The sequence below is a fragment of the Anser brachyrhynchus genome (assembly GCF_964034855.1).
Source record: "Anser brachyrhynchus genome assembly, chromosome: 5".
Lineage (NCBI taxonomy): Eukaryota > Metazoa > Chordata > Aves > Anseriformes > Anatidae > Anser > Anser brachyrhynchus.
Genome location: NC_137699.1, coordinates 11812915 through 11830076, shown reverse-complemented (window position 1 = coordinate 11830076; position 17162 = coordinate 11812915). Strand labels below are relative to the sequence as shown.

At 42.2% G+C, this 17162-nt stretch overlaps 1 protein-coding gene across 2 annotated transcripts in view; it reads left to right on the top strand.

The window, feature by feature from the left end:
• The first annotated feature begins 759 nt into the window (after positions 1-759).
• Positions 760-17162, top strand: part of NAV2 (neuron navigator 2) — a 431840-nt gene continuing 415437 nt past the window's right edge. For both annotated transcript variants that reach the window (XM_080592405.1, XM_080592410.1), the window contains exons 1-3: positions 760-899; positions 4766-5207; positions 6109-6732. In XM_080592405.1, coding sequence (XP_080448531.1) covers positions 6643-6732 — 90 coding nt within the window. In that variant the 5' untranslated portion in view covers positions 760-899; positions 4766-5207; positions 6109-6642. The remainder of the gene's footprint in view (positions 900-4765; positions 5208-6108; positions 6733-17162) is intronic.

The window sequence follows — 17162 nt, the reverse complement described above, 5'->3', positions numbered from 1 at the left end:
TCTTTCCAAAATGCATAATTTGTTTTCTGGGTGGGAACCATCTTTTCTATCCTAACATCAGCATTCATTTCTGTAAAGCATATTCTCTGCTTTTATAGGTTTGTGGGATAATTCAGGTTAGAATGACCTCAGATCTCTGGTCCAACCCCCTGTTCAAAGCAAGGTTAGCTTGTAAGATCAGACCAAGTTTCACAGGGCTTTGCCCAGTCGGAGATTTTCTTATTCTGCCAGCTTCTGTATGGAGCCACTAGATCATCCATGAACTCAGCTGCTTCTGTTGCCATTACAATCTAAAACCTGTAGAAGCCTCTAGTCATTTTAAGCAGAATTAATATCCCTAAATCCAACACCCCATAATAATCTTCTCAAAAACTGGTGCAGATGTTACTACTGGGACACAAGGAATTTTTTTTTTTTCATCTTAATTTCTTTCTGTAACCACAAGATTGTCCAGGGACCTTCCCAGTAACTTCTTTTTCCCTGCAAGGAAAATCAGGTAGAGGGTACAAACTGTTAATGAGCCTGTGGGAAACAAGCCAGCAGCCTTTTCAAGACATTGCAGTACTGCGCATTTAAGGACAGAGTTAGGGTAAGGAAATAAAGGCTGCCTACTCAGCTTCTTGCTTTGGGTACTGAAAGTCCTCCTCTCTTAGGAGGCTGCTTAGACAAGAACTTTCCTCTCTCCTGTAGCCATTAATTAAAATCTGCAGAAAGTTGTTTTTCTCAGGCATTCATGAGTGCCCTCTTAACCCATACCAGGCATCCTCATACTGACTGGCTTTCACTGTCCCCAAGAGGAAAGGATCAGTTTCCTGCCTTCTGAGCCAGTGTGAAAAGACCGACCTTCTGCAGAAGGTTTCAGTTTTCTCTCCAGTGCTGGTCTTACGGCTCCCAGCTGGGTAAGGCTTTGTGTTATTGCAATCTTTATTGACAAGTCGAAAAGAGAAAATTCTCTTGGTGCAGACCCCCACATTACCACCAAACCTGCATTCAGAGCTCAGAGCATTCACGATGACCTGATTCCAGTTGTCCAGAGCAGAGTAGCTAGTCATATTTTTAAAAAGATATCGCAGCACCTGTCATCATCCCACTGGAGTTTATATGAACTTTTCCAACCATAGCTGATTTATTTCAGAATAATTCCTTTGTGCTGCTGTCGTGCCATTATTCTGCTCTTCCAGTTCAGCCATTTAATGTGTGTAGAAAACTCTGGTAACCTGTTTATTATGCAGACAGAGCAGATATCTACAAGCCAATTGTGGAGAGTAGCTAGTTTGAATCTGTATTCAAATACTCAAATAAGCGTGTGTTTATTCAGATTTCTCTTTAAAGTTCAGACTCTGAAAGTTTCTCCTGTATTACATATGCATGGTGTTGATATAATCTGGAGTTCTGAGTTCTTGTAATATTGCTACTAGATATTAGACTCGCGTTGTTTTAGCACCACTTCTTCCTCAAAGGAAAATTAATCATTTACTAAACTAGAATGCTAACATGAATGATTGTCTTGTTATGCATATGCTGATTTGTTTAAATTTTTCAGCCTCCTAGGTCCCTCCTGAAAACAAGCTTAGCCAACCAAACTTAACAAGCTTTTACTTGAGTGTGTGTAAATGTTAAATAAACAAAATATTTTTGCTGCTTATGCTTGCAGTATTCAGCTTCATTAAACATGTTTGTATGCAGTCTGTAACCTTTTACAGTGTAACAGGCTGAATGACAAACTTGTAAGACAGATTCAGATAGAAGAAGACATGGAAAATGTGCTTTGGACAAGTTGTTTGGATGTAGATCTCCCTAGACACTCTCAGGGTTCCCTGTTCAAGCAAAATAAAGATTTCTGTCTCGGAAACGATGAGGCGTATGCCAGGTCAGGCTGGCTTCTCAGAGATGGACTGAAGCTGGCTGGTTTCCCTTTCCAGGGAATAACAATTAATAAGCTTTCTGCACTGTGAAGTTGTCCATGGTTAAAGGTGCCCCTACAGCCAAGCACGAATCCTCCGGTAACAATGCAGTCGTGGGCCCAGGCTGGCGTGGTGTGAGGTTTGTGCATCCCACTTCCTTTGACAGCCTGAGAAAGGGTTTGTTTCCAATTAGGCGGCTGGGCCAGGCTTCAGAGGCCAAGGACGTATTAACAGCAGAGAGAATTTTAAGAATGCCACCACATCTGGCAGATGCTCAGGGAAGACCTTGAGAGCACAGGCAAACAACTGATGCCTGCTTTTAGCCTCACCTGCCAAAGTAAGGATTAAACAAATGTGAGCAAATTGCATAATCTCACCTTTGTTTTATTCCAAAGCACGCTGGCCAATATCAAGATTTTGAAGTCCTTAGGCACAGTAAGTACTTGCTTATTCTGAGAATAATGCCATCGATACCGATGGAATTACAGCGTAGCGAGATGCCACTTACTAGGAAATTCTGATATCCTGAAAGAACATATTTGCTGGTTAAAGGAACAAGCAAGTTGCTTCTGCAGTATGGAAGTTGTGGTAAATCTTGGGGCAGTGGCTCACAGTGATCCTAACAAATCCTTGCAAAAATTGTAATCATGACAGACCACAAAAAATGCCAACTGCTCATGCATACAAGCCATGCATGACATTATTTACTTTAAGGAGATGTCTTGTAGTCATGGAAGTCAAGTGACAACTCTGAGAATAAAAAAAAATGCTGGCTAGCAATGCAGTAATTGATCAAGAGGGTTGTCTTAAAATGTTTCCAATGTAAATACAAGGCACTGTGAAACACAGTCTCAGTTCAGAAAAAAATACTGTAGAAGCATGGTTTTATGGTATGTTATGACATCTAAGCATCTGTCCTTATGAGCTATACTGGGGAATCTACATAAGTACTTCTTCCCAAAGAGGTCAGGGTACCCGCTTTCTAATGAGTGTAGGGTGGCCATAAGTCTTAGTGAACAGCTGCCCCTTCTCTTTCAAATCTCCCATTTAATTTTAGCATTTGAACTTTCTCTTTTGTCTGATGGTTTTCAGATCACAGAAGTAGTAAATTGGTGAAGCAGCTTCTAAGATGTTAGATACCGATCTTGCTCCGTTAATAAATGAGCAGTTGACTTCATTTTGTATAAAGAAATCTTTATTAGTTAAAAAAAAAACACCCCTGGAAAAAAAAAAAAGAAAAGAATACAACAAAGAATGACAGCATCTGTCTGTCACAGAGTAAATCTATTAGCTATCTAAAGAGTTAATCTTTCAAAGACTAAACCTAATAATATTGGGTTTCATAGAGGTAAATAGATTCTCAAAAGCAACAACTCTTCTTAATGTACATGCATTATACAATACTATTTTAAAAATGCTAAATAAGACATTTTTAAGAATTCATTGCTGTAAATCGGAACTTATATGAACATTCAGTTTGATTAGCTATAGCCAAAAGCTAAAAGATATGTAACAGAGCCTGAAAAATTAATGAAAGCCTTGCTAGTTTAGTTTAACATCCCTGTTTTTTTGCTCTCTAAACACCCCTACCATTGCAGCCATCGGTTTCATAACGATGTTTTACCAGACCTTGAAGCAGACGCACAGACAAATGAACTCAAAATTGTTCTGAAAAGTCTGTGAAAACACCTCAGGAAACGTTGACTCTTACAGTCTAAGGATCAAAGCTGGATTATCTAAAGTTAAATTATTTAAATTCCTTAGACGATGAATTGCATGTAGCTGTTTATGAATGTTTTGTTTTCTAATTAGGAAACTTACTTCTTACTTATTCTAAAATACTAGTCTTTTAAGAGTATGAATACTACTCAGCATTTTTAGGCATCTTTTACTGTTTTATAACTGAACTTTCAGTGACATTTTGTAGTGTCAGAAAATATGCACTTACAAAGGAAGCCTCATATTTCACACGTATGGTGAGCAGTGCAATTACGGCATCGTAGTTTTCATCTAATTTAAATTAGTGTTGTATCGCAGTGGTAATTAAAAATGCACTGGGCCAGATACTACTGTCCTTGTGGAGCCCACAACCCCAAAGCATGTTCGGTGTTATTAGTTTGCTCTTAATTATTGTGGACTTGGAAGTTTCAGCGAAGACCAAGGGCTTATTTTGTTAGAATTCATATGGAGTTTGTGGTAAAAGACAATCTTTGATTTACTGCATTTACAGTGCAAATCCCCATGATAAGCATTTAGCTTTATCCTGTGGGACCCAGTGTTCTCCACCAGTAACTGGTGTGGGTTTAGGAGACAGAAATCTGACAGACTTGGGAGCCCCGAGTCTCAGGCTGGCGCTCCTACCGCAGCAACATTTCATTTCTGTGAACATACTGGTTGGCTTCTTAATGGCAATTGGGATTTGAATGGCACTCTGTCTGAACCAAAGGTGTGCATTTAAAAAGTGTTGTTACTGATTTATACAGGACAATGACTGTTAGCTGTTGTTTTATAAGGATTCTTAAATAAGGAAATGACTACTGTGTTAATGCCCAGTGAAGTCATGAAATTGCTCCCGGTTTCAGTTCTCATCCCTGACATGAGAACTTGGGCTTTGATCATTATCTTTTTAGAGTCCAAGTCTGTAATTTAACACGATTACTTTCACCTATCTAGCAGGCTGCAACACATCAAAAGGGTAAGCACCAACAAGAAGGGGAATAGCCTGTGGTTAAGATGCTGGTGTTAGTTTAGAGAGCCGATTTTGGCAAACTCCTTTCATCAGTTCTGCGCCACAGCTTCCTGCTTCTAAAATAGAGATTAAAATGTGTTTTTTCTTTTTCCTCTTGTCTTTGCCTGTCTAGGTTGTAAGCATTGGTGAGAGTACATATGTGCAACATCTTGTGTGTTACTGCTTCTTGTGCAGCTGCAGCATTTAATCAATACAAACATGCCTTGTGCTCCTTTGATTCATAAAACGCTGAATGTCTCGCTAATCTGAGCCAGAAAGGAACATATATTTGCAGATGACCTTTAACTGGAAAGCGTAGAAGATCACTGTACTTGCTTTTCAGTTGAGGAGTACAAAACCGGTAATGCAAATGTTCAGTTTCTTGGCATGCAAATCGACAGACGAGGTGGTGGCACACCTGCCTTTTCAGCGCTCAACACATCATGCGTGCAGAGGAAGAAAATAAAGAGGGTTATACTTCTGTAGTTCTCGACAGTCAAGGATTCTTTCAAAGAGAAAATCCATCACTTTGAAGAATTCACAGAAGAAACCCTCCGCAGCAACCAAAGCTGCAGGCAAGCAAGCGAAAGGCAAAATAAAACTGCCGAGAAAAATAAATAGGGGCCTTTACAGCAGTCCTGTTGAAGCGAAATTTTCCTTTATCACCGACTAGCCTACTACAATCTCCTTTTCTCCACTCTCCACATATGTTAAAAGATGTTCTAAAAGCAGCAATCTTGTGCAGAAGTGGAGTTCCTAATGCGTTATAAAACATCTCCTGTACTAAAACGCCACCGGAATTGCATGATTTGGTTTAATTCCTTGTTCCTGGGGCCTCCACAGGAGCAAGTGCTCGGTGGCTGAGCCCTCACAGAGGTGCCGCGCTCCCGGCCCGGCCCGGCCCTTCAGCGCCATTTTGTGCCGCAGGGCGGCGCTGCGGGCCGGGGGCGGGGCCTCCCCGGCGCGGGGGCGGGGCCTCCCCTCCCGGTGCGCGCCTCCCGCCCGCAGCGCGGCTCTCATTGCCTCGTGCGGCCGCAGCCCCCGCCCGCCATTGGCCCGGCGGCCCCACGTGGGGGGCGAAGGGGCGGGAGGCCGGTTGCCCGGGTAACGGCAGGGCGAGTAGCGGCGGCGGCAGCGCCGGGCGGCGGAGCCCAGCCGAGCCGAGCGGAGCGGAGCCGGGCGGCCCTCGCCCTGCGCTGCCCCGCGCCGGCACCGCCCAGCCCCAGCCCCAGGTACCGGCACCGGAGCGAAACTTTGTCCCGGCGGCCGCGGGGCTCCGGGGTACCGGGGGGGAGCGGGGGGTACCGGGGGGTACCGGGGGGTGCAGGAGCCCCGCGGGCGGTCTGTGAAGAGCCCCCAGGGAGGCGCTGAGGGACATTTGGGGGGCTTGGGCGGGCGGGCAGGGAGTATCAGCCGCTACGTGCCCTGCTCGCAAACCGCTTATTTGTTTATTTTTTCCTTTCCCCCTCCCCTTAGGTGTTGGTTTGGCTGCGTACGAGAAGAGGATGACAGGCGTGCGCGGCTGGTTTTACGTAATTAGCACCTGCTAGATTGGCAAAAGGCAATTATCGCCGGGAAGTGTTTACATTGATTTATGGGAGGAAGGCGGCCCAGGAGAGGGATGCTGATAATCTCAACGCAGTGGATTAAATGCACATTTACACCTTTATTGACGTATAAATTATCCGTGCCAGCAATGCACTGAAAAGGCTGCTGATGGAGCAATAATGTGGCACAAAGTACTGGGTTCGGATTCAGCTCCGTCATCCTTCTGTAAGGCATGGAAATGGAACCCCATGTCTGAGCTGAAATAGAAGACAGAGGCTCGCAGGCGGGCTGCCCGGTCAGATAATGAGCACTGATGGCAAACAGGAACTGAGAAGGATGGCAAAAAGCACGGACGAGGTCTGAAGGAGTCCGCTTGCTATTTTTTTTCAGTTACTTTTAGATTTTTGTTGTTGTTGTTCGTGCTATGGATTTTTAGGGAAAGCTGAGAGAGGCCGGAGGAGTATGTGTAGCTGGGAAATGGAACCTGGCTCTGAATCCAGCCAACATCAGAAAAGAAAGCCCGTGACACATGGACTGGAAGATCAAAAAAGGGTAAGTGACAAAAGGCCTCTCTGCTTAAATTGTTGGATGAGATGCAAGTGGCAGAAGAGCTCCTTATAACACTTCTGTCAACTGCAGTTGCTGCTCACTATGCCTAGCCCGCAGCAGATCTCTTCTCCTTATATATTAAAAAAAAAAAAAAAAAGTTGTCTTTCTGTTCAGACTTCTTGCAATGTATGGAGCAAGGAGCTGAGGAGAGTGGAAATGGCAATATGAGTAAAGTGAGGGAGGTATCTCCAGAATGTTGGATAGTTGCTGATGAAGAGAACTGTGGTGTAAATGATGTACATTGACTCTTGCTAAGTCTGCTTAGATTGTTGATTTCTTGTAGCTTTAACTCTTACTGGTATCGCTAGAGAGACTAAAAAATTGCTTTCTTGGGATTTAGCCAGTAAATTTGCTGAAAATGTGGCATAGTTGTCGGCGTCCTTATTGTCCTGATGATAATATTATCGTTTTTGTGTAGTTCCCAGACATGACCAACTTGAAACAACACAAAATGCACAGTGGAACATACTTAATGTCAGCTGACAGGTCCCATTTTGCGCAAGTGCTTTGTGGAAGCCTGGTGTGTCAAGGTGGCATTGTATTATTTAATGATAATTGATTGGCTCTGTGTATTAAGTTGACCTAAATGAAGTTGCCATCTCGGAAAAACGGTAGCTTGCAACCAACTGGGGCTTCAAAGTTGTTTTCTTGGCACCAGTCAGTCAAACAGACTGAAATACTTGACATGCTTCTACTGTACGTGTATCATTTGTATTGTTTTCCATGCGGATTTGTTTGTTGGTTTAAAACAATGAAAAGAACAACAACGAAAACCAGCGCTGTTACTTGGCTTTGTGTGAAGAGCTCCCTTTTCCTGTAGCTTTTGTACGTGATTTGTATTTCTCTTGAAATAAGTTGGGGTGGGGGGTAAGAGGGACCATCAAATATTATTTTGCTGTTCAACAGTGCTCTCTAATTTTGGAGAGGAGAAGGCATGTGTCACAAATTCATCGAGTCTACTGAAGAGCCAGCGTGGATTCTCTGTCACCCCATTAGAAATCAAAGCAGCTTGGAAAACTTTCAGGAATTAGATAAAACATAGCTGTTTCCTCAGAAGAATAATGTTTAAGGAATACTTATTTGGGCAACCAACTAGAAGTCCAAAATAGATATTTTAATTGCACCAAGCACGATCTGTTACCTGATAAGCTGACATGGTCTTCCTTCTGCTTTTTCAAGGAAGCCTTTTGGAGCTGAAGAAAATCAATAAGGGCAGCAATAAAATCCTTCTATTGACTTTATTTCTGGAGGCCACTCATATTTTATTTTTTCTTCAGGCATACAGTAGCGTACTGTTTATCAAGTAGATGGGAAAAACATTTGGGACCTGAGACACCAAAGTAGACTCTGACTGTTTGGATGCACCAAAATTAATATGCCGTGATGTCTGCCTCTCCTTGCTGATAGGTATAGATGCCTACATCTCCCATCTGCTCCTGGCTCAGGGTATTTGGTGCACATGTAGTATGGGGTCTCTGAAAGTATAATATAACCCCAAGTGAGGCTCAGTGGCAGCTGGGATAACATCAATTGGTCATGCTTTGCTGACATTCATTTTAACTTGAACTCTAGCCGTCATGGAGATTATTAAATTTATAATGATATATGTAAGATCCATTTTAATGACTCTTCATGCTTGGGTGATCTCTCTCACTTCTGTTTGCAAAACAAGTCTTAATAGAGTATTACATTTCATTTCCTATTGAATTTTCCAGGGAAAGGTTTCTGAAGAGAGCTTCACTTAGACTTCTGTTTACTGGGAAAAACAATTTTGGAATAAAAGTGTTGAGATGACGCAGTTGTTATGGTGGAGTTGAATAATAATATAAACTGTGATGTTCTTAAGCTTAAAACTCTTTGATTTCTTATTGGAAAAAAATGTGTATGTGATTCAGGGCCGTTAGAAGTGTCTACTGATGATTAATTCTGTTACTGAAAAACGAGACTAGTACTGGAAGAAATAAAACCAAGCTCATTTTAAATCAGACAAATGCATATTTTTTTTATTAATGGTATATTTTATGGCTATAAAGTCAGCCTTTCTTTAGTGTTTCTGAAGCGGTAAGCAATCAGTGTGTGTATATATGCCAATCGATGATGCATCTGGCATATCTTCCCCAAGTAAAGTGCTAGATTTGCATTTATGGTATAGAAATAAAGGCATTGCTTGATTTGCTTTTTTCTTCCTGTAAACATATTTCTAGGTATCTACTTCATACCTCTATTGATTAAAGCGAGGCAAGGTTTGGTATTTATGTTTATTGTTTAGTGGTACGAGGCTTGGCTTTTTGCAGTTGGGCTGATCTGCAAGAACTAGAAATCGAGCTCTGTATGGCACCACGGAAATCAGTAGAGGCAGGTTCTTTTCGCTCCTCTCTGTATTAGCTTTCCAGCCAGACTTTAGAAGTACTCTACTATGATGTTCAGGGTAGCATGGCATCTAGCAGCGCAACTTAGGCTGGCTGTAGTGAGAACTACAAAGCTGGATTGCTTGGAACTTGTAATATAGCCCTAAAAAATATGATCGGGTTAAAAACCGTGTAAGTGGTCCAACTGAAGGTAGTCGGATTACTAATGTGAATGAAGCAAGCGGTTTTTACGCCAATATGTGACCTTGGCAACAAAGTCTTTCAATGCAAGAGATCACATAGCTGATACACACAAATTCAACAACCCTCTAGTACGTTATTTAATGTTAGCAAAAACGGGCAGTCAGTCATTACCAGTAACTTGACAGTTAGGTTTTTCTTTGCAGAGGAGACTTGAGGGCGTCACGGTAAAGCAGGTGAAAGACATGGCTACGGTAATCTTGTCATATTTCAGCTGTCCTAGATCATGGAAGACTTTTCATCCCTGTGTTCTGATTTAAATGCGCTTTCTGTTGAGGAATGAGAGGAAATATTTCTTCAGTTGACTTCCAGCCTTCATTCCCAGTCTTTCTGATTGCCTATTTGGATTAGTAGCTCTGTTACACTCGCATTAGGTTAGCGGGACACGGTAAAGAAATGTGTTCATGTAGTGGTGACTGAAGTGTCTTCTGCTGTCATTTGGTGACCACTCTTGTGATTGAACAATGAGGAAAGTATAATTGTGAAATGAACTTGTACTTAGGAATGACCTAAATATGCATTTTATACGCTTATTTGTGTTCTGTTGTCCAACTACACTTTGGGATCTAATGTAAAAACGAACAAAAAAAGGCAATATAAGCAAAGATTTAAATCTGCCTTCCTGGATTGATAGGTTTTAGACAGGTCCATCCTCAGGCCTGTGGCACAGAAGGCAGCATGCAGGGATCGCAGCTCATGGGTGGGTGTTGTAGGCACCCATGGGTGGCAGTATCATCAGCAAGAAGGGGTCACCCATCACTTGGAAGCGCCAGTCCAAATTGCCCAGAGATGCTGCCACAGATGCGTGCTAGGTCTGACACTGTACCTGGCTAAAGCTTTTTCATAGGGTGTGTCTTCTGTTTGGTTTTTGTTGAAACTACCTTCATGATAGGTATGACTGAAGCCATATGCCGTATTTTTCTCTTCGGTTTATGTTGCATTTCCTTAGGTTATATTGATGTACGTTGGAGTTGCTTCAGGGTACTTTGCTGCTCCCTTCTATCAAAGTCATCTTAAAGGGCATAAGTGGTCTCGTACGTATTGACCTTCTGTTACAAAGAACAAGTAGTGTTTAAGGTGGGGTAACGTAGGCTGCATACCGTTTTGCTGGTGGGTGTTTGTGCCGAGACATTAAAGCGGTTGATTGCTGCTCAGATGTCAAGCCAGTGTGAAAGCACTCAAGTATAACCCCTATAAACTGCAGCAAGCCTTAGCTTATGGAGTTAACAGCAAGCGGCTGTGTGGTGCTTTGAGAACGTCGCTAATTGGGCTCGTTTGGAAAAAGAAATGCAAGAAAAATTCACCAAGTGAAAGAACTGAGGAAAAAGTCATGGTCATGCCTTCATCTAACAAATACTGAAAACCTTCTATAAGCACAACAGTCTATGTAAGGTTTTAGTTCTTAATTGTGGAGTTTGTATTTTTTTTTTTCCTTGTAATTAAGATCATTGAAATACCTACTTTCAACTTAATATCGATAAGTCAGATTTGGGACTTGGTTGCATGGATAAATCTTGGTGATCTGTCTCGTGCTCAGCTTCTGCATGCAGGTCATGAGTTTGATGTATTTAAGATGCTCCTGAAACACATTTTGTGGACGTGCTGTCTGTGACTATTTCAAGCCACTTCTTGTTAAGAAATTGGCTCAAAGAAATAGGTGGTTCTGCTCATATTGGTGATGTAAAATTGAATCTTTGTGATTGTTACAGGGTACTCTGTTCTTATTTTTCTTCTTTTTTTTTCTTTCCTCTTAAAGTTGTTTCTATAGTGGTTTTAATGAGGAAGCTGTAGGAGTAAGTGTGATTTCCTTATTGCAAGTCCTTTCCTAATCAGGCTAGAGTCTTAACGAAATTTCTTGGATGAAGAAACAGTGCCAACTACGACTGTCAAATGTATTTATATAAGGTAAACAGTGAATCTTGTCTGTTGAGCTGATGCCTGTTGTAATATCTGGCTGGTAAAAGGAATTGCACTTGCGTAAGTTTTTGAAAATTGGGTGTGACTTTTTCCAACTTGTGTCAATTTACATTAAGATGTGGTCCAAAGGAGCTGCGCTGATTTAGACCTGTCAAAATAAGACTGCGAGCGGTGAGGTGCTTGCCCTTGAGATGGCGGTGGAATCTTGTCTCAAACAGAGCTGGCTCAGGTGTGGTGCCGGCAGATGGTAGTGTCTTTGCCCTGTCCTCTTCCCCCAAGTCTTCTGCGTTCATGTAAAATGGAAAAAGCTCACGTGTGATTTCTTGACGTCTTACCAATACTTGTGCAAATGACAGGTCTTTACCTCTGTTCTGTTGTGTGAAAGTGAGTGAATGACATGCAGCATATGTACGTGTGCTGTAAGTTGTTATACAGGTATGGACAGCTCCTAAAACAGATGGAGCGTGTACGGGTGGGCTCTGTAAGCGGGGTGTGCTGGGTTATTTATTTCTGTTTCTCTTGGTGATCACCTTACTATTGAGACTCGTAAGAAGTTCAGTGTTTCTGTGGCTATGTGGGTAGCGTTTTAGGTGGTGGTCAGTGATCCAAGTGAAAGATCAAAATCCACCTTCGTTTTAGGTTGAATTGAAGTAGATCTGTTCACGTTCAAGGACTAATGTTGGCATACAGAGCCTGAAAATGAAAAAAAGTTTACAACTACTGCAAAACTGGAGAGAAGAGAAGAGAACAACAGCAATTCCCATTTATTTCCTAATGATTTAGTTGCTAACATAGCACACAAACCTCTTTCATGTCAACTTTTTTTTTTTTTCTCTCTGATTGAAATTGAGTTTCTTGGTAAATACCTGGTATCAAATTTGTCTTTCTCTCCCGGAGAATGAAGCTATAGTTGTGACAGTGTCAGAACCACTTCAGTCTTCTATATTAGGCATGATTTTGTTTTTCAGTTGCTAATGTTCTGGAGCCTCCTTCCAAACAATTATCCCTGAAGGGGTCCCTCCCAAGGTATTGAAGATGTCAATTCTGTGATATTGTAAAGAGGAAAGGGGATACCTCAAGAATAGATAACGAAGTCCAAATAATGACTTCTGCCTGATCTGCAATGGCTATCTCATATCTGCCAAGCTGTTCGTGTTGCTACATTATGCAGTTTGTGTTAAGAGACAAGTGCATCAGATTAAATCTATCTTTAAGGAATCCCTGTGTGTTGGAGTGTTTCGGGGTATGTGCATTGGCATGCTTCCATCCTCTTCTTGCCTGACAATGCTAAATTAAATTCTCAAAGGCATTTGCGTGATGCAAAAGGACACTTCTTACATTGAGCGAGAATAAAATAATGAACAAAAAATCCTGTGCTCACTGGGACCCTTCTTTTCCTCACCTCAAGTGAAGCTTATTAGCTTAAAATGACTTTGCCTTGACTTAGGAGTTCATCTGAAGTTCTAAGGATATGAAAAGCATCCATTTATAAGCACAGCGTTGTTGCACAACAGTGTATTTTACCTTTCTCAATCATTTGGGTGTGCTTTGAATATCCTGATTTTATGGATGGGTTAAGTGACGAAGGGCAGTATTGGCTTTCCACGTTAACGCATCTTAAAGCCTCTGTTAGAGAGAGTAAAGTTGATGAGGAGATGCAGCCAGCTGAGAGACGAGACTGACAAAGAGCTGCTGCTTGTTGTGGCTCTGCACTGATGGACCGGTTGTGTGAAACGTTACGCTGCTGAGGAGAGGACTCTGGAAATCCGTTAAAAATGTTTACAGTGCCTTTTGCAAACTTCCTGATGGCGCTGTTCTAGTGGAACGCCCGGCTCTGGGTCTTCATCTTAACCCAGGGTACGGCAGGGGGATAGATCAGACTACGTTCATCAGAGCTGAGCCCGCCTCTCTGCCAAAGCAGGTGGTTTTATTCCCAAATTCTGGAAAGCCTCTGGAAATGATTGTATGGAAGAGCATTTACACAGGGCCATTTAAATGGAACCATACAAAATTAGGTAGAGATGATTTCTGTATGCTGAAACTCTGCACTGAGCCACACAGGAGTGCTGATAATTTCCAGTCCCAAAGGGGTGAGGGCTGGTGCTGACAGGACACCCAGACTGCTGCCTTCACCTGCAAGAACGTCCCCGCTTGCATGTGTATGCATCTCTGTAGCATCTCGTTTTACACTGGCCTTTTTTCCTCTTCGGTGATGACAGATTAGGAGTACACACACTGGTGTGATCTGCGGGGACAGATCCGCAGCGGCCTGTGCGGTGAGCCGTGCGCCCGCGGCGCTGATCGATAGCCGCTGTGCTGGGGCGGCGGGGCGAGCCAGGCCGGCCTCAGGCCCCCGCTGACAGGGTCTTCGCACCCCGAGGCGTGAGACACCATTCGCCTGATCTCGAATGGCCACGGGCTCTAATGGGCATTAATTAGCCAGGACATTTTAAAATTCAGTCAGGCAGCTTGGTTCGGGGGGCGTCTCCGGTCAGCGGCGGGCTGTGCAGGTGGGCTGTACTCAGTGCCGAGTGCTGTCTTCTCCATCTGCCCAGCTCCTGGCTGGGGCCTGGGGAATGGAGGGGACAGCTCCAGAGCCAAGGCTCTGATGTTGGACTCAGTGGTGCGGCTCTCGGTGCAGCCCTCCCCAAGCTTTTGAGGTGTTTGATTTTTGTTTTCTCGTTTTTTCGCACATGCCATGCAGCTCTTGCGTTGGGGCTTTTCACAGTGCCATCCCGGTCTGTGCTGCCCAAGGTGCTAAGCGTGAGCGACCTTGTTGCTCTAACTGCACGTCCTGCTGTAGAAATGAGGATTTGATTGCTAGGACCCTAACAGCTCCATCAGTCTAATTTCAAAGATATCGAAGCCAAATGTTTTAGCAGTAAATGTAAGTACTATATGGTCTAAGTAGTCTTTATAATACAAAGAATACATCATACATATATATTATAGCATAAAGAGCACTCATTTCAAAATAAAATACATATCTAACCCTGAAAAGGGAAAGCCTGCTGCACTCGTATCAAGCGTGGATTATAGGATCCTACAGAGAACTCGCTGCCTAATAAAACTTCTGGTTCTGGTTAGATTGTCAAAACTTATTCTGGAATGATCAGGTTCCAGACTGTCCTTGGAAGTGTTTCTCCAGCAGCGAAATGCGCTCATCCGTTCCTCCCTTCTTTTACAGTGCTGATGAATCTGCTGCTGAGATTTAGCAGAAATGTCCGCATTACCCATGTTTTTTCTGTTTGAAATCTAGCAAAACCATCTCTTCTGTGCTACAGGATGCCTTTCTACTGATGCACAGCATATGTAGCCAGCCTGCTCCTGCAGTCCTTACACATGTGAGTAGTGCAACGTAAATAAATTAGTGCATTTCTTCAGGTTAGTCAGTGTTGTGAAAGTGAGCCCTATGTTTTTGTTTGTTTAATAGAGCAGGTGTCTGTCTCAGCCTGTTATTTAAAAGGTACGAGTAGGTAAAAATTAGAGGTTGTGTTTTTAATTAAAGTATTTTTATACAGCAAGTGTGACTTTTAGATAACACGCACTAGAACTCATTAGTGTGTAGTTTGCCGCACACCTCTTTAGAAAAATGTTCATTATTATGCAAATGGATAGCCTCTGGCTTTATAGTAATTGTTGTATGGAATAATGTGTGGGCCGTGATATTAAATTCTTTAAAACCTAAATAGCTGGGAACCTCATAGTGGCCAGATATTGCCTGTCACAGTGTCTGTGCCTGGAAGCGAGTCTGATACACCAGAGCTCAGCTATCTTTTTTGATATCCCTGGTGAAGGGAGTGGTAAGAAAGGCAAAGACAGTGGGAAGAAGGAGGGGCAGGAGTGCAAAGGGAATAGACTGTGATAATACTGACTTATTTACTAATTTCAGGCCTTATCACAAGGCTAAGCTTACCTCAGGGGTCTGTCGGAAAGGCAGGCATTAGAGAGAGAGAGATGCATTTATTCAGTATTTGTTTTCAGGCACTGAATGTTAGGGTTTTGTTGTTGTTTTGTTGTTTGTTTTCTGATGGCTTATAGTCTAGTTTGACAGATGTGGCATAAGGTTATTTATGCTTGCATATTGCAGCAGTTCTCAGATATTTAAGAAAAATATTAGTAATGACTTCAAGTAGCAATAAAGCTATAATGTATTCTTTGACAAAGAAGTTAAATTTGGGTTGTCTGTAGTACTGTATCTACATCTTAAAACATATTGATGCGTGTTTGTGGCTCTGTGTTAGTGCAGATGAAGGAGATTTTTTTGCAAGTGTGAGAGAGATGCATTTCTTGGCCATGCATTTCTCTTTGGAAAGCATTGTATGTCTGTGTCTGAATTTAAGTTCATGTATAATTTTCAAAGGACTGCTGAAAGAAGTATCTAGAACATAATACAACCTAGTAGTAAAATAGCTGTATTAGAGGTGAAAGCTGATAATTCTTTTTTCTAACATTGTTCAAAGTTACATTGGCCTAACTCGAAAGTAACTGGTAGGAAACTGCTAGACTAAGTTATCTGAACTTCTCACCTGCAACCCGCTTTCAGAGCGGTATCTTACTGGTCTTCATGTTTTCCAGATCAAGTCAAAATTTCCTTTTTCTTTGCAGATGAAAACTGGAAGGAATAGTATATCTATAAGGCTTTTTTTCTTTTTCTGTGGCACTTTTCCCCTTGACCAGTTCACACTCTCTTTTTCTGGCGATGCGAAGTGACTCAGAGGTAGGACAAGACAGCAAGCCACGGTCTTAGGTGGAAATGGCAAATGTATAGTATTACAGGAGAGACTGAGCCAGTGGAGATATCTAGACCTTCCTGGTATTCCTCAGAAGCTTGCTGCAGCTTCTGATAGGAAGCAGACCTGTCTTTGGGAGTCTGAGGTTGGCAGGAAGAGGCTCCTGGCACATTCCAATGGCAATAAAACTTGGTGAGAGAACAGTCTTTCTTCCTTTTGCCGAAGACTGTCAATCAACTGCCTTACAAATTAGCCTGTACTTACACCATTAGGGAAAAAATAGCATGGTATTGAAGACTGTGATTCCTTTTCTTGCTAACCGAATATGATACATGGATGTCTCTCGAGGCTATCACACATTGATGGTAATAAATATCTACTCAGACCAGCCTAGCTGTTTTTTCAGTGTTCTGCTCTTGAAAAAGGAGATGTGTTCAAGGGAGCTGAGGGGTAGGGGAGTAGCTTCCAAGATTTGATAATGGAGTAAGTTGAGAAATCAATAGAGACGAGGTAAGCTTGTTACAGAAAAAAAACCACTCATTTATAGGTGGAAAACTAGAAATCTATGTGCTATAAACATTTAGCTTGCACTGTGTTTATTTTCTGAAGTCGTCAGTTCTTCCTTGTGATGACAGCAGCGACTATCAGATCTTCAGTGACTTGGAGGATTTGTTTTGAATAAACAACATACATCTGATATGACTACTCCAAAAATGTAACAAGGCAGATGGAATTGCCTGTGTTATTTGTGTGTATTTCTCTGAATTATTCCAGTTCAAGCATCTACTGTTTTCATCAGTGATTTTGCTGTATCACGTCAAACAAGGTAATGATTTTTTAAATGTCTTGGATTTAGTGCCGTGGTATTCAAAATTTCTAAGCACAGCCTATGAAGACAGAAATAAGAGAGGTTAGAAACTGGTGCACAAAATGGCTAGATTTTGGATAAGATAACTTGGATTGTAGTTAATTTGCTGCAAGACTGACAGGAACTGGGCTTCACTTCCTTTTTTTTTTTTTTTCCCATTGGTCCACAGCATAAAAATGAGATGGTAATAGTTGAATTATTGAAAGAAGTGTGTTCTTTCCATATCGGCCAGAAGTGATGACTTGA